The 21,867-nt window shown below is 34.9% G+C and overlaps 3 protein-coding genes and 1 pseudogene across 3 annotated transcripts; 3 read left to right on the forward strand and 1 right to left on the reverse strand.

The window, feature by feature from the left end:
- On the forward strand, window positions 1-3,568 carry LOC102610687 (beta-glucosidase 24-like). The gene is made up of 12 exons (XM_025099127.2): window positions 1-118; window positions 249-367; window positions 517-586; window positions 675-733; window positions 813-888; window positions 987-1,064; window positions 1,167-1,254; window positions 1,528-1,893; window positions 2,385-2,605; window positions 2,890-2,988; window positions 3,073-3,181; window positions 3,295-3,568. Exons 1-12 carry the CDS (start codon window positions 1-3, stop codon window positions 3,464-3,466), a joined length of 1,575 nt encoding a protein of 524 aa, XP_024954895.2. The 3' UTR covers window positions 3,467-3,568.
- Window positions 3,569-5,657: 2,089 nt separating this feature from the next.
- Window positions 5,658-9,391, forward strand: LOC102610992 (beta-glucosidase 12-like; annotated as a pseudogene).
- A 284-nt stretch (window positions 9,392-9,675) lies between these two features.
- On the reverse strand, window positions 9,676-12,281 carry LOC102611289 (O-fucosyltransferase 37). Its single transcript, XM_006477495.4, has 6 exons — window positions 11,681-12,281; window positions 11,189-11,357; window positions 10,914-11,003; window positions 10,517-10,800; window positions 10,161-10,419; window positions 9,676-10,067 (listed from the first exon to the last, which is right to left on the reverse strand). The coding sequence occupies exons 1-6, from the start codon at window positions 12,049-12,051 to the stop codon at window positions 9,840-9,842; spliced, it is 1,401 nt and encodes a 466-aa protein (XP_006477558.4). The 5' UTR covers window positions 12,052-12,281; the 3' UTR covers window positions 9,676-9,839.
- Window positions 12,282-16,306: 4,025 nt separating this feature from the next.
- Window positions 16,307-21,800, forward strand: LOC102628337 (probable aspartyl aminopeptidase). The gene is made up of 11 exons (XM_006476935.4): window positions 16,307-16,520; window positions 16,647-16,782; window positions 16,937-17,015; window positions 17,112-17,314; window positions 17,410-17,482; window positions 18,078-18,161; window positions 18,314-18,469; window positions 18,811-18,984; window positions 19,478-19,552; window positions 19,642-19,782; window positions 21,357-21,800. The coding sequence occupies exons 1-11, from the start codon at window positions 16,316-16,318 to the stop codon at window positions 21,576-21,578; spliced, it is 1,548 nt and encodes a 515-aa protein (XP_006476998.2). The 5' UTR covers window positions 16,307-16,315; the 3' UTR covers window positions 21,579-21,800.
- Window positions 21,801-21,867: the final 67 nt, after the last annotated feature.

A 21,867-nucleotide genomic window follows, 5' to 3' on the forward strand; every position in this document is an offset into this window, starting at 1 on the left:
ATGGCCTTTTCAGCACCTTTGTCATCACGCATTAGGAATTCAACACGAGCTTTACCTTCGATCTTTGCCACTGTTTATGTTTTGCTGCTTTCCTGCAGCTTGTCTGCGCAGTGTCATGGTATGTATTAATTACCATTAATTAATGTATTTATAATGTTCCGTTAATGGTTTAATTGATTTCTTCTAATCAAATTTAAATTTTCTTACAATTTTTTTTTTCCATCTTCATTCTGCTATTTTATCAAAAGAGTTCACATCACTGTCGAAGTCGGAAGCACACACTGGCCTCAACTCCAATGTATTGAATATCAAGAGATCCAATTTTCCAGCTAATTTCTCATTTGGAGCCTCAACTTCTGCTGCACAGGTGTGTGTGTTTGTGTGTGTATCGCATGCAAATATATAATTAACGTGAAAATTCTCAGATAGAGACATCCACACGTTATATACGGAATGCGAATGCATATGAAATAATCAAGTTAATTTATTTATAAATAATGTGTCCTATTCATGTAGATTGAAGGAGCAACGACAGAAGATGGGAAGGGACCAAGCATTTGGGATGATTTCATTGAAAGATATCCAGGTTAAACAAATCTCAATTAACCCCTATAATATGAAAACTAATAATTCCCACTATTATTGATACCTTTGATTTGTTTTATTATTTTAAGGGAAAGTTATGAACGGAAATGACCTGATCACAGCAATAGATTCATACAGGCGCTACAAGGTGAGTAATATTATATTTATATTGATTCGTATATATGTTTTAGATTGATTTACTATTTAAATTTCCTGATGAATTGTAGGAAGATATGAAAGCTGTGAAAGAACTTGGAGTTGATTCTTACAGATTTTCCATTTCCTGGACAAGGATTCTACCCAGTTAATTTGATTTCATTTGTTTCAACCTTTGTTGTTAACCTTCTTTTTACGCAAAAATAGAAACAAAAAATAACCATCAATCTTTTTTATGTTATTAGACGGCTCATTAAGTGGTGGGGTGAACCAAATGGGTATCGATCACTACAATAGTCTCATCGACGAACTAATTAAATATGGTAACCAATTAGAAGCCCATCACACATATATATATATTAAAAAAATTAATTTAATTTAATCAAAAACTTATTAATATGCTTGACTTCTTTGTTATAATCTAGGCATCAAACCCTTTGTTACAATCTTTCACTTTGATTCACCGCAAGGCCTGCAAGAAAAGTATGGTGGCCCCTTGAATCGATCTTTTGTGTGAGTAAATCTTCTATACAACCCTTCTCCGGAGTACAAGCTTACTGACAAATGATAATTATCTCTGGAATTATACGATTAAAATTCTTCAACTCCATATGCCCTACAAACACAAATATTATATTGGAGTTCATATCGTTTTTTCCTTTTCTAATATTAATAAAACATGGACGTCGGCATCATCTAATAATTAATTATAATCTTGCATATATGTAACCGTGCGTTTTATTTATTTATTTTTTCAAATAATATAAAATTGGTTTTTGATTTCAGGGATGACTTCAAGGACTACGCAGAAATTTGTTTCAAATCATTTGGGGATAGGGTTAAGAATTGGATGACAATAAATGAGCCATTAATTGCATCAAAATATGGATATGAATCAGGAACAGCTGCACCAGGGAGATGTTCGGATAGGAACAACTGTCCAGCTGGTAATTCATCAACCGAACCTTACATCGCCTCTCACAATTTTCTGCTTGCCCATGCCGCTGCTTTTAGACTCTACGAACAAAAGTTCCGAGCAAAACAAGGTGGCCAGATTGGACTCTCCCTTGTGTCTCAATTTTATGAGCCCCTTTCAAATTCTTCCGATGATGAAGCGGCTGCAGAAAGAGCTTTGGACTTCCAGTTAGGATGGTCAGTTAATTTTCATCACCTCTTTATATATGTGTGTGTATATTTTCAAGAAAATTCCCATGAATATTTATATGACGAACTCTCGAGTGCTGAGTTCCACAAATTTGATGGAAAAATTATAAAAACCAATTTTATAATTTTATTTTCTTCCAATTTGAGCAATAAGTTATTTTGCTATGTTGTGTTGTAAATAATGTTATATGGCTTAAAATTTACAGTTTAATAGTATAGACAGCTTCGTGGGATAGGATATATAAAAAATAAATTTGTCCACCATACTTTGAGTAACTATACAGACGATATAATTATTTATAGTACTATCACTTATCATAACATGAATAACATCGCTTATCATAACATGAATAATTAACATGTGTGCTAAACTAATCAATGTTGATGAAAGCAGTGTTGGTTTTGCAATCACTGCTTTTCCGTTTCAAATTTATTGTTTTTAGCTGGGAATTATGTGAAGTGGGTTGTTAATTAATTAGGTATTTAAATCCTTTGGTGTATGGAGATTATCCAAAAATCATGAGAAAGTTGGCGAGGAATAGGCTGCCAACTTTTACAGCTGAAGAGAAGAAGCTGGTCAAGGGAGCTTTTGATTTTATTGGTCTCAATTATTATACCACCAATTATGCTAAGAGCATCCCAATGAATTCAAATGACCCACCGGTCAGTGTCACTGCCGATCAATTTGTAGATTTCACAGGTACGTAATTAAACTATGTACAAATTGTCAAATTAATTAACCCACTTTGATTTAGTTAAAAACAGGAAAAAGAAACTGCAAAATATATATTAGAAAGAGCGCATGCAGCAATTAATGATTTATTTGCTGTGTATTGCGAATGTTGCATGCAGTGGAAAGAGATGGAGTACTTATTGGTCCAGAGGTCTGATTTCTTTTTTTAAATTATTAAATATATAAGAAGACTACAGCAGTTTGTATAACTTCTGAAATAGTTCTTACTTGCTGCATGAAATAGGCTGAAGGGAGCGGGTACATTTACATTTATCCAAAAGGGATGCAACAAGTTTTGGAGTATGTGAAGAACAATTATCAAAATCCTGCAATCTACATTACTGAGAATGGTTTGAGATTTGTTGCTAATATTTCTTTAATTGGTTTATCAGGAAATTTAATGGCATAAAATTAAGCATAATGTTTGCTTGTAGGGGTTACTGAACAACGAAACGACAATCTTACACTTGACGTGGCATTAAAGGATGAACATCGGGTAGATTTTGTTCTTGGGCACTTGTATTATCTCCATGAGGCAATTAAGTGAGTAAATTAATTTTAATTATGTAAATTTTGTTTCACAAAATTAACAGGAAAGCGAGTTTATATATTTAATTAGGTAATTTATTGGCTGTGAATATAATTACATGTTGCAGGAACGGAGTGAATGTGAAAGGATACTTTTATTGGAGCGCATTTGATGATTTTGAATGGGGGATAGGCTACCTTCCCAGATTTGGACTTTATTTCATTGATTACAATAACAATCTCACCCGTATTCCTAAAGAATCTGCCAAATGGGTCCGTGATTTCCTCGAAGGTACATAAAAGCCCAGAAAAAAAAAATATTGTAATATTTTCCATATTTTGAAGGATATATGTAGAGAAACAATGGAAAAAAAAAACTTAATCATTATTCATGTACGTGCGTGTATGTATATTCGACCGAAATATTTTTGCTACTGCATGAGCTTATATGTTGGTTGCAGCATCCTGAGTTTGCATTGATGGGATTCTCCTCCAAATTACATGAGATTCCATATATGCATGCTGAGTTTTTTTTTTTTTCGGGCACATGGAGATTGCCTTGCCATCGTTTTGGACGACTTTTTTGATATCTGGCTAGCATACTAGCTACTTGTTTTATTTTTAGTTTTCACAATGTTTCCTTTGTATTTATGGAAAATTATAAGGAGTACGGCTAATTGTGTCCTCTAATTTTGTGATAATTTCACTTTTTACATCAATACCAGCATGCCTTCCGTGAGAGGTCAATATCTTTCTCTGGACCTAATTCCTAAGGAAGTGGTTAGACAGATTGTTTGTAGGTCTCTGAAATCTACAATTGATTGGTATAGATTAATGGTTAGATGACACATTATTATAATTTTTATAGCCCCTATCAAACCAAAATCCTGGTTAAACCACTGACTAGGGATGAAACGTATACTTAATTATTCATCTTATACTTAAATGGTAATATGTATATGTGTCTGTGTGTGTGTGTGTATAATAAATAAAGGTGTGAGTGACCTCATTTTTTTAAAAAAATGTACGTTTCACGAAATGGAAGCCTTGGACGAGTTTATTTATTTGCCTGTTGGTTGTAGATTATATTACATGCAGGAATGAATTGAATGAGAAAGGATACTTTTATTTGACTTTCATTGGTGTGCATTTGATGATTTTGAGTGGGGATTAGGCTACACTCCAAGATTTGGATTTTATTTCATTGATTATAATAATCTCACTCGTATTCCTAAAGAACCTGCTAAAGGGTTTCATGATTTTCTCAAAAGTAATACAACAAACTATGCATCATAGAAATTATTTTCGTTAATGATTAATGTTTCCTTGAAAAAGAATGAACTTTATTCATTTACTTTTCTTTATATTTTTCTTTAATTTTCTGAAGGAAATCGTGTTGCAGAGCTTTGAGCTTATGTTGGTTGGCAGCACCTGAGTTTCGTACGTTGTCGGCACTCTCTTTCTCATGGGATTAGATTCTTCGTTCTTTCTGAATTATAAAAATGGTCTTGCTATCATTTTTCTTAGGGAGCTTTTCAGCTATGACCTTTTCACTTTTTTGTATCTTGATAGGGTATTGTTCTTTTCTAAGCGTTGTTGTTGCTACTGTTGTATCTGAGTGGAAACCCTACACAAGGGTGGGCACGATTCACTATGTTTTCTCTAAAATATACACGCTGAAATTTTGAAAATATATAAATTTTGAGTTGTTAGAACCTTTTAGATATAAATTGATATGCATACGATATAATTTTAGGTCAAAGTGGTTTGTCTAGTTGGTTAGCCTTTGTAATAATAAAAAACAAATAGTCAATAACTCTTATTGGAATAATGATATTTGCACAAAATCATTAAATTTAAATTTTTTTGTCTTAAGTGATAATATAATATAACTAATGGAAGAGAAAATTTGAGACATATAGTATAATTTTATTAGATAATTTCACTGAGATGATTCTATCTAAAACGGAATTCTATGATACAATGAAAGTAATAAAACAAATCAATACATATATGACATATGTAGTTGAATTTTTTTTAACTACCACTTGGATGGTGATTTTCTAAAATAAATGCACACATGTGATGACATCATTTGTATGTTTGTTGTATGATTGACATAATGAGATTTTCTCATTTATTATATAATTAATTTAATTTATTATGATCATTTAAAAAGTTATAAACACGTAACTAAGACAGATTCTTATTTGTAGTCCTCTGTGTGGTAAAAAATATATATAGAGAAATCTTAAGTTACTCATAAGTCATAGTGGATTTATTCACATATATTTTTACAAAAAGATCAAAGACTTCCCTCTTATTTGGCAAAATTAACTATTTCTAGCTATAACTCATTAATAAAACTTCATTAATTTATCTATCCCCCCCCCCCCCAAAAAAAATTACGTGAATCTAAGTGTTTAGCGTTATATTGTAATGCAATGCCGTTATAGTGGATTTTAATTAAAACGTAAGGGGTGACCTAGGGATGGGTTTGGTGGTTACATTACATCGTGAGATTGAAAAAGGGCACTTAGGAAACCCAAAAGTAATTTCTTTACACTTTTTAAGTTGTTATTATCCAAACAATTTAAAGGTTGTGAGAAACTAATTTTAGGTCAGTTGTAAATTACAGATAATGTAACTTAACAACTGCCCATTATATGATCATTTAATTAGAAATTCTTACAATTATTTCATGTTATTGAATGTAATTATTAGAGTAACGAGAAAGTCTTTAGTGCTCTTAGACTATTTGTTTCTTATTCATTTACTGTTTGCCATGTATGTACGCATATCATTATGGTTGGTTGAGATGTGCACATGGCAAAGAGTGAATGAGAAAATAGCAATGCTCTAGAGTTAATCTCAGGGATGATTTCAAGGACTATGCAGAAATTTGTTTTAAAACATTCGGAGATAGGGTTAAGAAATGGCTTACAATAAACGAACCACTAATAATAGCAAAATTTGGACACGCCATGGGAATAGCCCCACCGGGAAGATGTTCAGATAGAAAAAAAATGTCCATCAGGAAACTCATCAACTGAACCTTCCATTGCGTCCCACAACCTTCTACTTGCTCACGCAACAGCTGCTCGCGTCTACAAACAGAAGTTCCAACCAGAGCGAGGGGGACAAATCGGACTAATTAAGCCTTGTGGGACAATATTATGATCCTTATTCAAATTCACCTCGTGATACAGCAGCAGCCAAAAGAGCAATGGATTTTGAATTGGGATGGTTAGTATATATTTTTTTTATTTTCTTGATTAATCGGGATTGATCAATATAATTCTGAAAAATTTAATGTAATGTTGGTATTTAATGAATGAATGAATGAATTATTAATTAGGTTTATGGAGCCATTGGTGTATGGAGATTTTCCAAAAACCATGAGGCAAATAGTAAAGGACAGGCTACCGAGATGGAGTGATGAAGAGAAAAATTTGGTGAAGGGATGTTTTGATTTCATTGGTGTCAATTATTATACTACAAGGTATGCCAAGAACATTCCGATTGATTTTCGTGCACCGCCCACCAGCTATCTCGTCGACCAATTTGTCAATGCCACAAGTAATTTGTTCACTAATTAACTAATTAAATTAATTATGAAATTGATTTTGGCAGCTGAGAAAGATGGAGTGCCTATTGGTCCAAAGGTGTGTATATATATATATGAAATTGAATTTAGATTCTGAATATAAAAAACTCATTTTTTTTATTATTTTGGTAATAAATAAATTTCCGTTCCATTTGCATTTTAGGCTGAAGGGAGCTTCTTCATTTACGTTTGTCCGCAAGGGCTGGAGAAGATTTTGATGTTTATGAAGCGACATTATTAAAACCCTACAATCTACATTTCGGAGAATGATATATAATTAGAAGTAATGAAATAGTTATAAACTCTTGTACAAACTGACGTGGAATGATAAGATTGGCTGAATTAAATATCACTTAGCCCACATGATTTGTTTTTATTATTTTATATTTTCATTCAACCAATGAATTAATGTCACGTCAGTTTGTTCAAAATAAGTTTATACAAGAGTTTGTGGCTGTATCATCACTCATATAATTAGACATTTGTTGTTATATATACATATTATTATTTTTAGGTGCCGACGCTCTCATTTATTTTTTAATACAAACATGCTATTAAATCATGTGGTTTAATAGCGTGTCTGCATTGATTTTATTAAACTATGTGGTTTAACAATATGTTCACATGAAAAAAAATGAAGACATCTACATAAGAGAAGCACTATATATATATATATATATATATATATACAAAAGAAATTCATAATCATCCAGTTAGGATCAATCTAAACCAGCCCATAATGGATAATTCAGCATGCAAACTATTAAACAACTTATTAGAAACCCAAGACAGGTATGAGAAAGCTATCAGACCATATAGCATTTCAATAGTATAATGTCATTAGACTCATTACACTATTAAATCATATGCAGCATTAATTAAAATTGTTATACCTAGAATAATATATAATGCAACAGGTTATGTATGTATATTAACAAAAAAATATAATTGGGTGAATTTTAATTTGTGCATGGGTGTTACTGAGAAACGAAACGACACACTTGCAATTGACGCTGCCTTAAAGGATCAACATCGGATTAGCTTTATTCTAAGGCATTTGTATAGGATCCGTAGAGCCATCGAGTAAGTGATCATCATCATGGATTAAATACATAGAAAATGTACCCTAATGAGTGAATGAACTAATTAATTAATTTGTCATAGTTAGCTAGGGAGAATACTATATGTTAATTATTATTATTATTTAGTCATTACCATTAATTTAGTATTAATAAAATAAATTGATGCATGGTGGTGGTGTTGCAGGAAAGGAGCGAATGTGAAAGGATACTTCTATTGGACTTTATTTGATGACTTTGAGTGGTCGGAGGGATTTAAATATTTAATCCTAGACACATACTTTTACTACACTGATTACAAAAACAATCCCACCCGCATCCCCAAAGATTCTGCTAAATGGTTCCACGCTTTCATCAAAGGGCAGGGCCAGGCTTCACACTACTATATCACATAATTAAACTCTGCTAATTCATATATTTATGGTTCCAATATTTATTGTGTTCGCACAAATATTGATTCATTACAACTTAATTATGTTGCTTGAAATTATATATGTAATTTTAAATTCTATATGCTGATAGTTGAATAAAGATGTAAAAGCCATTAAATGTTAAATTGCACACTTGACACATGGATTTTTAAAAATTGGGGCACATATTAACATTGATGAAAATGAGATTACTTAATTGGATGTTCGATTACAACAATGCTAACTTGTTGTCTTCGGAAAAGAGACCCCTTCTAATAAGCGTTGGAAAAAAAAAAAACGACCCAGAATATTCAAGATCCTATCTCGGTTTCAGCTGATGAAATTTGATGAGGACACACACACACACACACACACACACATATATGCATGAACCGCACGCAAGAATTAATAAATAATTAAGATGATTAATATTGTGGCATTGAAATTGATGATAAGCTAGAGGCAATAGCTATGAAGTTACCGTAACATACAGCTCACATAAAGATGCTGTTGTGTGAGCTGTGTTGGTTTCAGCGCCCATTGATGAACAAAGATATTTCAAGGGCTTAGCATTTTCATTTTGATTTTTGATATCAGTTCATCAGAGATAGTTCTTGGCCTGTATGGATATAAAATGGGTAGCAAAACCAAGAATCCTAAACCTGCTACTGATCCCTACCCTGCTACTCATCATATCATACTAGCCCATTCTGCTGCTGCTGCTAAGCACAAGGAAAATTATCAGGTGAAATTTAAATTGCCTTTTCAAATCCTCAAACGTGCCAAAATTATAAATATAGATTTTTTAGGCAATTAGTTTTAGTAGTTTCCTTTTATAGCCTATTCAAGATGGAGAAATTGGAATTTCACTGGTATGCTAATGGTTTGAGCCTCACTCACAGCTTTCCCACCATAAGGAGGCAGCAGAAAGAGCCACAGGCTTGCTCTTGGATGATTTGTTTGATTACTGTCACAGATAATTAAAACATTTAGAATTCTTTTTCAGGTATATATCCATTTGTTTATGGAGATTAGCCATTTATTTTCTATGAAGGCTTTGGTTAGGGATGGATTTCCAAGATTCTCAGAAGAGAAGAAAGACTTGATTAAAGGAGCCTATGATTTGTAGGGGTTAATTACTGTACTTTGCGGAATGCAACAACACTTTCAATTAACACCAGTGATTTTCATCAACTCCATGACCAATTCCAATAGGTTGATCTTAAAGGTATATTCTTCGCATGGTCAAGCTTGCAAAGATCTCTCACATTCAGTACTCAAAATTCTTTCTTGAAGAGATGAGATTTCAAAGGGCTGTTGGCACTTCAAGTCTTCTTCTTTTTTTTTTTTTGGGGTCATTAATAATAATGGTGGATGAACTAGCCTGGTTCTCTTTGTCTTTGAATTTTGCTTTTTATGAATGAACTCTATCTCGCATTTTCTCAAATTATTGCAATGGTCACTGAGACTATCATTGGTAACAGACTATTGCTCTCTGATTTGTATGGAAGAAAATTTACAAATCAGTCTCAGTCTCTCAGATGAGACAAAAATATTGAGTACACTAATTGAGTTGCTTAAAAAACACCAGTGTTGTGTTTGCGCATGCACTCGGGAACTGGATATGCCGTCACGTCCCGGTCTCTCTTGTTAGTCCTTCGCTCAGGCTGCCCCTGAGATTTACTGTGTATCTTTCTTATAATGCTTCCAAATTCTTCATCAGAAATTGAGGAGTCAAAGAAAGGAAGCATGGCTTTCTTGTTAGGCTTTATGTACTTCCAATGACCCACATAGGCACGGTGACCCTGTCAAGTCGATCAACAATTACCTTCATTTTACTACAATATCTATAAGATTGTTGTATACCTAAGTAAATACCAGCCTTAGCTCACACAAACCTGCATGACTCGGCCCATGTTTCCACCGTGGGAAGGCACAAATACATTGCTGTTCAACGAGACAATGTAGTCAATTGCAGCAAGAGAAGAGGACCTGTTGACATACGGAGAGAGTTCACCTTCTTGAGCCAACATCTCCTTGGTCACCAAATATGGAAATTCTGCAGCAAGTGGCTGCAGCGCCTGGTGACCCCCAAATGGCTCTCCTCCAGCAATGTATATTCTTGCACTACTTGGCGCTCCCAAAGCCTTCAAAAACCTAAACCAATTACCATGTTCAAATGTAATAAACCAAAACTAAAACTTTGAACTAAATCTACCCCACAGTTCTGTTTTTGGTTTCTGATTTAATTTACCTTGCTATCTCTGAAGCAGTAAGAGGACAGAGTCCAGCAAGTCTTCGCTGAATGTGGCTCATGTTCAATTTTCCTGTGAGGTATTCAGGTTGAGATTCGCGAATCTTGGCAATAATTTCATCATATTCCAAGCCTAAACCAGTGAGACATCCGGTTCTGACCCAAACGTCCTTCTCCATCCGGAGATGGAGGGCAATATATGGACCTTCAATCCACATTCTCCTTGCAAGTCGGTTTCCAAGTTCCTGAATTGGAGCTGCAAATCTTAAAGCATGGAAGGCTACCTGCATATACAGAAGAGTTTTAAGGAATCAACACATGATGGCAATATTTTGCTCAGTAACTATGTTCATGACTTTCTAATCTAACATTCATGTAAAATGACTTTAGAATGCACCTTGCATCGAAGCTTCTGCAGATCAGGTGGAAGATTCTTGGAGAGCTTAGTATCTAACCCTTTTAGTACAAGAACACCTTCTTCATTTAGCTACATGAACCAGGAATGTGAAAAGAAGCGTGACTACAAGGAGAAACAATAAATATCTATATTTCAAGCATGCTTCCATAGGCATCACAATGTCACCTTAATTAGCTTAAAAAAATGGGCAAAGTTTCATGCAAAGAGTTTATATTAATATATAAAGACATCAGGGTAAGATTTTTCTGCCATACTTGTTTGAAGAACCTGGCACGGATCCAAAATGGAGAAATGTTGTAAGGAAGCTGATTTTCAATGGACTGTCTTGACATCAAATGTGTTGAGGGAAGGGATGATACAACTCTTACGTCTGCTTGTAAAGTCCTCTTGAAGTGTTTGACATTAAAAATGTCCGAGAATTCACTGCAATTATCATTAAACAAGTGAATGTTTAACAAAACTTCACAAGGGACCGAGTCCTCAAAAGTACTAGTATGCATTGAAAGACACTGTTTGCTCTGCACCGATGAGAAGCTGAGGTGTTTCTCCAGGAAACACACATAGAGCCAAGATGATTAATCCAAAAACTTTTACAAATAACAATCCTCACAGAAAATGAAAATTAACACTTTAGTCAGGTCACATAACCATCCAAGAAAATACACAATTTGCAATTTTCACCACCACAAGATGAACTGACATGATGGGCTAATTAAAGACACAAAATTAACTAAAATTCTCTTTACCTCTCATCTCCCCAAATCAGATTAACCTGCAAGACGGGCACAACCAAGGCTGCTTCAAGAATCCTTGCAATAACAACAGCATCAACAATCTGATTCCTCTGCTGATTCAATCCTCCTGAAGCCACGACCACCAAGAACTTCCTCTTCTCCTTGGAAATCTTGGCTGACTTTCTTCTATACGCAAGACTGAAATCCAAACAAGGCTTGTAACCTTCACTACCAGGCTGCTGCCAAAACTCCCTCTCCTCCTTGGACAAATTACCAGCCACTAGCTGTGCCGGTAAAGGCACCAGTACGCTATTAGCCAACCCCGCAGGCTCGTGACCATCCTCATTGTAAGTGTTTGACGAAGCAAGAGAAGCAAAGAGCATAGCGGAGTTTGAAGAGAGTGGATTTTGTGAAGAAGGTGAGATGAGAGAGCAAGGGGGTGGATCTTGGTAACTTTGTATGAAGTTAAGAACAGAAACTCCCAAGAACGTGAAAGTAAGCAAGAGTGAAAGAAAAAAGATTGCGAAGTTTTGTGGTGTGAAGAGCCTTTGGTGGCTTCTCGGGCTTTTCTTGGGAGACAAGAAAAGAGAAGTGAATGGAGAGATTGAGAAAAGTTGAAACAATGGTGACGGTGTCAGTGTGATGAACGAGTTCTTGATGATTCTTGCTCTCGCCATGAAAGCTTGCTCGCTGTAATTTCTTGGCAAATGAAATGAAATTCTAATAATCACGGATCTTTGTATTATTTTGGCATAATCCTGAGCTAAGAAATTTGAGGTCAAAAGTCTAAAATGTCCTCAGTTTCTTGGAGATTAATAAGGTTGTTTTGGTCTAAAGAAACGGTTACAATATAGTTATAAAATCGTTTCATTTTCCCGGGAAAAGGCGGTTACGTCACATTACACTCTCTAACTTAAAAGTAGCTAAATACCGAAACTATCCTTCAATAAGCTAGTTCTGGTTGGCGGTCGTTTCACTTCTGAATTCTTCCCATCCTCTGTAAAACGACTTGTCGTGTATTTGTAAGGAATCCGTCAATATAATGTGCAAGAGCTGAGACGAGCCAAAAGGCCGAAGCCCAAAGGCATGCAAGCGTAAGTTGTTCTCGACTCACTAGCCACTATTCCTTGAATCTAACACCACCAATCCCAGCATCCACTATGATCAAATGGAATTGACCCAAGAGAGTATGATCCATTTCATATGGTGAGGAAGATTATGTGCTTTAGTTGTTGGACAAATAGAATATCGCTCATACTTTCAATGTGGCTGATTTCATCCGAACGATGAGGAGTTTTATTATCATAATTCGTGGGCTAGGAGTACTAATGTAGGTTAGTTGCATAAGACAAACAATATACTTTTCAAGGATCATAACTTGTGCTACAGATATCTTTTTTTTTTTATTATAATAATATAATGCTTTGAAGTTTGCAGCGAGAAGAACCAATATCAAAATAGAATATACAAGGATTTTGGGAAGAGGCATTGCATCAGATCATCCCATGGATGGCTCAAACTCCTCGATCATGAAAGAGCCTGTCCATTTCTTTTGAATCCCTTTTCAGGTACCCGGATTCTCCTTCCTTCTCCGTAAACACTTGCAGATATTGTGGGGTATTATCCGGATGGGGATGCGGAAGAAGGTCATCATGTCTTGGACCGTTGGAATTCAAAAGTACGTTTTATTTCAATCAAGGAATTAAGAGACGATGGTTTTTTCTTTAACGCTATTCTGCCATCAAATCCGTACTTTGAGAATAAATATAGTGCGATTGTAATCTACAATGATAAATCCAAACTTGCTTTCTGAAAGCACGGAGAAGGAGGAGATTTCGTGTGGAAGAACTTTAACGGAGAGTGCCAGTGCGGTTACAGTGATGTTATATGCACTGCCGACAATCTCGTTTATGCATTATCAACATCCATTAATGATAATACAGGATTTACAGTTGAAGGATGGGATTTTAAGCCACAAGCTCCATCAAAATTGATGCAAGTCACAGCTTCTTTACCACGACAGTTGATTTTACGTTCCATGTTCATAACCTCGTACTTGGTGGAATCTTTGGGGGATATCTGGCTTGTTGTGAGGAAATTTTGGGTACCCAGCAAACGGATACATTTCACAACTCAGTTCTCAGTTTTTAAGTTGGATTTCCAACTCAGACAATGGATAGATGTGCATAATCGAAGTGATTGTGCTTTTGCTGAGACTGTGAAGATTGAACCCCCTCCTATTTGGGTTGCTCTAACATTTAATTGATCTGGACAAATTTTTACCTTTTTTTTTTAGTAAGTAAACTGCAATATTTTATTTTTCAATTTATATATATTATAATCCGTATTGTATTCTTATAATTTGAATTTTTTTCCCTGTTTTAAGTAATTAATGACCTTGAAGGGCAATCAAGGGAGATAATAATAGAAAGAAAAATGATTAGTGAGACAATACTTTGGAGCTTCATTAATTTCGTCGGTTCATCGGGAGGATAATAAGCTCACTAAGATATCCCATAATAATTAAGCCTCATATTAGCAAGTGTGCTCGTCTCTACTTTCCTTCACAATCGATGTTTTTGGAAATAAAAACGACGTCATTGTGTGTTCGGACTTAATTTCGGATAAAATTTTCGGGCTAATGAAAGTGACGCTACAGTTTTGATAGTTTGCGGACGCTGTTGTAAAAAGTAATCTGAAGAAAAAAAATCTCAAAACAATGTCATAGTTTTCTGCTAACGAAATCATTATTGATCACTTACCCCATAGAGTTTTCATAATATCTCATTGGGTGGGGTACTTGAATTCACTAAAATACGACAAAGCTTTGTAAAATACCATTGTTGCGATTGAGAATAAAATATTATTTTAATGAGGTTAGTTATTTACAAATAAATAAATGAGGTTAGTTATTTACAAATAAACAAATAATCCGTGCCACTTCGGCCTTGGCCGAAGTGGTGGGCTGCTGCCCTCACAATGCTTGTGAGGGCAGCGGTTCTAGCCCCCACAAAAGCATTGTGGGGGCTAAATATTCTTTATATCCTTCTCTCTTGCGAAATGCAAGTGGAGTATGGACATCCTCTCCTGTGAGGGGTTATTTGTATTGGGCATGTACTTCATAGAATTCATTGTAATAATGTAAGTCCCAATCATGTATATCTGATTGTAAATATCAGTGTAATACCTCTGCTACAATAAGCAGTTGTTGTAAATATCTGTGAATTCATTGTAATAATGTAAGTCCCAATCATGTATATCTGATTGTAAATATCAGTGTAATACCTCTGCTACAATAAGCAGTTGTTGTAAATATCTGTGTAATGCAGTAATATGATGATTAATCAGTCTCAAAAAAAAAAAAACAAATAATCCGTATATAAAAAAAATATTAAAAAATGTTATATAAATCTATATAAAAGCCTAAAAGTTAATGTAAGTACCTTGTACATAAACAAAAAATTGGTCTACGTACTTTTCAAATTTAATATCCTAAGGGCTCGTTTGATATGCTAAATTGGATTGGATCGGATTAGATAAAATAATATTGAATTGGATAATATTAGATTATATATAATACTATGTTATCGCACAGAACTTAACACTCAAGCTCCCTTATAAATTTTAGTTTTTTAAAAAAAAATGAGTATGAAAACCATATCCTTACCTTGGCGGAAGCTCTCTTGCTTTGCTAGTTTGCTTTGTTTCTTATTTGATGCAATATTGGATTGGACTATAAATAATCATGTCTTGTGTTTAGTATATACCATGAGATTAGCTAGTAACTAATAATATGTCTTATATATTAATTTATTAAAATCATCTTAGATTTACTTAAAAATGACATGTAATATAATTTAATTTAAATTAATAATTATTGGTAAATTTATTTAAAAAGTGTAAAATCTTCCCTTAATTTTTTTAATATTTAACATGTTATAGTTTTTAATTCCATGAATAGTAGAGGACAAAGTTTTAGCTTAGAAAATGTAATCCTAGGGATCCTCTTGCGATGAAATTTTACCACTATTGAGATTAAGTGGTGAGCTCATTATTGTTATTCTACCAAACATAATATAAAGATTATTTTACACTAAAATTATCTAATCCTATGATATATAATTAAAACCAAACGAGCTCTAAGTGTATGAAATACTTTATCTTTTAGGACCCTAAAAATATTTTTTTATTATTTTTATTATTATATAAATAAATAGATAGATATTTAAAAAGTAAAATTAATAAGATTTTTTTTTAGATGCTGTAATATGGACAAGAGGCGAAAGCGCAAAAGCAAGCATAAATTATTCTCCTATGTTTAAATCAGTATTCCTTAAATCTAACGCCAAGTCAGCATCGATGTACAGGACAGAGATAATGTTAAAATAACATTGGAATCCCGCCTAATATTCCGCGTTTTCATTTCGTATTTTTAATCAAACAAGTTATAATTCGAATGACCGGATTACCCTTGACCTATTGAATTTTGAGTTTTTGACTTTTGATGTTGCCCTGTATTTGTATTGTAACTAGTTAACACTAAAGATTATTTCAGTCATTTTAGTGGGTTAAGGACCTATTTATTAATTAAAATGGAAAAAAAAAACTATTTCTTTATCTGACGCATCACAACAATTTTGGGGATCCATGTGTTATTTACGCTATCAATCATTTAATATATTTCCAGGAGAGGAGAGATCTTCTGAAGAAGAAACTGAGACTGCACTGAACCAAACTGAAAGAGAGGCAATGGCAAAGGCAAAGGCAGAAGCAAACGGCGAAGAGGTGAACTCGATCGTCTCTGATTTCCTCCATTTCTTGAACGCTTCACCCACCGCTTTTCACGCCGTCGGTAATCAATCACCATTCACCTTCGTTCAGTTTCGTTTACAAACTCGACATTTGGATTCGATTTTGCGTGTTCTCATTCTTGAATAACCAATTAATTTTGATTTTTTTTTCAAAAAAAATGTTTCAGATGAGGCGAAGAGGCGTCTGCAAACAGTGGGGTATCAACAGATTTCAGAGAGAGAAGATTGGGAATTGGAAGTTGGCAAGAGATACTTTTTCACCAGAAATCATTCGACGATCATCGCTTTCGCCGTTGGTAAAAAGTAATATTTTTCGTTTATTTTAATATAATTTGATTTTTTTTTTTGTATTTACAAATTTGAAGAAAAGTAGCTTAAAAGGCTGTAATTTTTGGATTTTTAAATGGAGTTACATTACTTATGATTTTATGCCGATGTGGTAAAATTTATGCTTTAGATATGTTGCTGGGAATGGATTCCATGTAGTCGGTGCTCATACTGACAGTCCTTGCCTAAAGCTGAAGCCTGTTTCTAAGGTGATTTTCTATTCGAAAAGCTACAATTTTATTTCTATCTTGTGCTTTATTTTGGAAATGACTCAATTAGTTTTTAAATGTGGGTGGATTTATTAGGTAACAAAAGGTGGGTATTTGGAGGTTGGCGTCCAAACATATGGAGGTGGTTTGTGGCATACGTGGTTCGACCGTGACTTGACAGTTGCAGGAAGGGTGATAATTAGAGAAGGGAAAGATGGTTCTGGTCCCTATTCTCATAAACTAGTTAGAATTGACGAACCCATAATGCGAATTCCTACACTGGCAATTCACTTGGACAGGTTCTCTACTTAGATAAGTCTCTTTGTTGCTTGGTGATTTTGCCTCCGTATCCTTTGGGTTTAAGGAAATATAAATTTCTCTGTTTCGATAATAGGAATGTTAATTCTGATGGATTTAAGGTGAACACCCAGAGTCATCTTGTTCCCATCTTGGCAACATCAATAAAGGTATTCTTCATACACCATACTTGTTTTGTGTTTAATATATTTGATTCATAACTTTGCCTCATTTTTTTTTTTTTTGGTGATAAGACATATATTTGCCTCTGATGATTACCGTTTGTGGAATTGGAGTAATAGGCTCTCAGCTTATAGGTCATTCATACCGGATACTTTGTAGTGTTCCATTTAGAATTTAAAATCTGAACGAATGGTTAGCAAGCTTCTCTTGGTTTAAGGTTCTTCTGCTGTATTGGAATGTTTATCTGCTAGAAGCTGGAATGAACTTCTGTTGAGTGGTCATGGACAAAGATTGCACAAGTTTATAACTTGCCTTACATTGGTCCTTAGATATTAATAAAAGCATACAACTAGTTTATCACTTCAGTTGCAAGAGAGTGTTATTGTGGTTATTCGGTTCAATAACCTTATGTGGGAGCGCGATTTATTTGTTGTTAGCTACAACTTATCTACAACTTGCTATTTAATAGTTAAAAAAAAAAAAGTAAGCGAAGCTCCCTTGGATTTTATATATTCAGAATGATGGATTCTCTGCACTCATCAAATGTTGCCTATTCTTATCCAACTAATGACTTTTTTACAGGAGGAGCTTAATAAAGTGGTCACAGACAGCCCTAATGAAAGAACAGACACTTACAGCTCAAAGCATCATTCGCATCTGCTACAGGTTTGTTTTTCCTCTTTTTTTGTCCCTCTTTTCCATCACTATTTTTTCGGTGGGTGGATGATACAAGCAATTTCTATTTAAGTTGATTGATGTATGGAATTTGGACAGTAATAGAAATGACATTATTTTATTCTTTCTCTTTTTACCTTTAGATGATTGCAAGTCAGATCGGCTGCAGACCAGATGATATATGTGATTTTGAATTGCAAGCATGTGATACTCAGCCAAGTATAGTAGCTGGTATTAAGAAGGAATTCATTTTCTCAGGAAGGCTCGACAATCTCTGCATGTCATTCTGCTCTCTGAAGGTATGAGTAGTTCTTTGGCTTGCATCTTCCTTTCCTAAGATGCTAAGGGTATATGTACATGGGAGAGTTAGTGAAATGTTTTGCGAAATGTGGTGCACTATCCCCATTTTAAATTGTAGATCTTAACATATCTGTTTGATGTATTGTTTATTGTTGTTGATTTAGGAGATATAAATGGTTCTAATCACCTTTCTGATGGCCTCGTTATTATCAATTATCAAACTCTGCATCATCCTCTCATCATTTATAAGTGTAGTCCAATATGAAATATTGTGGCATCATCCTTCATCCTTCCCTCATATTGTCGTCATCTCCTTGAGTGTTCATTTTTATTATTTCAGGCATTGATAGATTCTACATCTTCTGAAGGCGACCTTGAGGATGAGATTGGTGTTAGAATGGTGGCATTGTTTGATCATGAGGAGGTTGGATCAGATTCAGCTCAAGGAGCTGGATCACCTGCCATGCTAGATGCTCTATCACGAATCACAAATTCCTTCTGTTCAAATTCTAAGGTGGGGTCAGCTTCATGCCCATTTTGTATTTTTCGGTTGTGCTTAATATATATGATATTTTGAGGCTTCAGAGGGCCAGTTACAGGGTGCCTAGCTGCTTTTTGTTCATTATTTTTACTTTACACAAATCTAAATCTAAAGCTGCTCTCCAGTGTAATCTGATTTTAAATGAGCTCATTATCCATGAAATTCTAAATTGATTCAGCATGTCATGACAGCAAATCCTAGCTGATTGGAGGTTTTTCTGTTCTGATGATTATGAAACTAAGAAACATAGCTACAATTGGAATGAGATCACTTGCGCTCTTTTTGGCTACTCTTTATTTTTTTCTTCAATGTCGTCTACTAACATGTTCCCTTAGATAAGGGCTATTAGAAACATCTTATTGTGTTGTCCTGCTGTTAGCAATAATGGTAGTATGATTAAAACAAGCATGTTTGCCACCCTCCTTGTACTATGCTCTAAATATTGTTGTGCATGTTCTCTTCCCAGCTGATTGAGAAGGCAATCCAGAGGAGTTTCCTTGTTTCTGCTGATATGGCACATGCCCTACACCCTAATTATATGGTATGTTGTTCCCTGTGCCAAGCATTTGTTATTCCGTGTTTCATTTTATTCTACTTTTTTTTAGATAACATGGATTATTTATTTCTCAGGACAAACATGAAGACAATCATCAGCCAAAGTTGCATGGAGGACTTGTCATCAAGCACAATGCAAATCAACGCTATGCAACCAATGCCGTGACATCCTTTGTTTTTAGGGAGGTAGCCTCAAAGCATAACCTTCCTGTCCAGGTGGGGTTCCCCCTTCTAATAATTTTATGGTTGCCAACAAATTATGGTAGATCTTGAGCTTAGATCTCGAAGTTTGAGAAAAAAATGAGGGTAAAGTGAACCGGTTAGGTGTTGGAACCGAATTATCACCAAAACAGGGAATTAGTGCTTTATTCTATTTAGGGATGGCAAAATTCGGGTGCGGGTGTGGGTGCGGGTTTAGCCTTTCTGGATTCGAACCCGGACGCATATTTTCTTTACCGGACTTGGAAATAAACCCGCCTTTTTCCACTCCGGGTTCAACCCGGAAAAATCCGGATTCCCGGATTGTGGGTTTTCAACCCGGATTGATAAATCCAATTGAAAAAAAAAACTAAATTCAACTGAAAAATCAAATAGAAATACAAATCTAGGATTTTAGCAAATCAAGTACAAATTTAGGTTTTAAACAAACTAAATACAAATCAACTCATTCAATTCTTGGTTCAATATCATCATCATTATTGCTGCATTTGAATCAAATCGATCACGTTTCCAGCACTCTAATCTATTAACAGCAACAACCAAGATGTTCAGTTTTCAACTTGTGAGTAGTTCTCCAGATTTGTTGAGTGACCGTTTTGAACCCTTCGCAGTGGATTGCCTTATTTGTTAAAACTTCCTCCACCAAGCACTGTTCTAATCTATGTACACCAGCATCGTGTGCACTCCCCTCAATAGCAACTACCTAGCCTTCTTCCTCGGGAAGAGAAAGGGCAGTACAGAATTGATGTAACTTTTTATAGTCCATGCAGAGAACAGATGAAAGACAGAAAGAGAAAGTTGAGATGAGTAGGCAAAAGAGAGAAGAAAGTGAAAGCACTCCGGATGAGTGAATAATCACAGCCAACAATTAAAAAATATTTCAAAATTAAATAAACTATAAATAATGATGATGATGAACAGTCGCATCACTGTTGGTTACCGGTCGCGCCAAAGAAGACAAGGAAACAACGGTTGGTGATGATGATGATGAACAACCGCGAAGGTGAAAACGATGATTTGATGAAGATAAACTAAAGAGGGACTGAGAGAGGAAATGGTTGTTGCGGCTGTGAAAGTGTAAATGAGCTAGGGTACCATTTGAGCTTTTTTTTTCCTATTTATATTAAAAATAATTTTAAAAAATTAATATTAAAATTAATAAATATCCAGGTCCAGATTTCAGATATACGGGTTCACCTAAATCTGGAACTGGACTCGGATATATGCGGGTTTTGAAAATGGCATATGGATACTAGATTTATTTAACTTGGTACGGGTTGAACCTGGTCCGAAAAATCCGGGTTTCATCTGGGTCCGGTCCGAGTCCGGGTTGAATTACCATCCCTAATTCTACTTGAGTCCTAAAACTCATCCCATGTAGGAAATGATGAGTGTAGGCTGTACCATTGACATGGAAGCACAATCTTGTTAATTTCCAGTTGTGCCTCAAGGCATTGTTTTAGGAATTAGAGTTTGGGAACATGATGTACATAGAAGAACTAGAATACTGCTCGTTGCAAATTCATCCTGTGGATGAACTGATCATCTAAGAGAAACTTCTATGAATGCAGGATTTTGTGGTCCGCAATGACATGGCTTGTGGTTCAACTATTGGCCCCATCTTAGCAAGTGGCGTTGGCATTCGTACAGTTGATGTGGGTGCCCCGCAGTTATCAATGCACAGTATAAGAGAAATGTGTGCTGTTGATGATGTGAAGCATTCATATGAGCATTTCAAGGCCTTCTTCCAAGAGTTCTCTGAGCTTGATGCGAAGATCAAGGTTGATATGTAGATCTCCGTTTCTTATTACTCGGCAGACTGTTCAACAGCTGCTTATTCTATTGGTTTTCGCTGATGTAATACATGCTACATTACTGAGCAATCGTTGTGCTGTATAAAATCAAATATCATGACTACTGTAGAATTATTGGATCAGGGGATCCTTTGTCGTCCGTGCTAATAAGTATTTTATCAAAATAAAACACTTATAACGTGTTTCTTGCCCTTTAAATCACATCATTTGGGTGGTAATATGATATTCTTTGTATCTACGTTAGGCTTCTGCGTCAAAACCATGTGAG

Source organism: Citrus sinensis, chromosome 3, assembly GCF_022201045.2.
Source record: "Citrus sinensis cultivar Valencia sweet orange chromosome 3, DVS_A1.0, whole genome shotgun sequence".
NCBI classification, from domain to species: domain Eukaryota; kingdom Viridiplantae; phylum Streptophyta; class Magnoliopsida; order Sapindales; family Rutaceae; genus Citrus; species Citrus sinensis.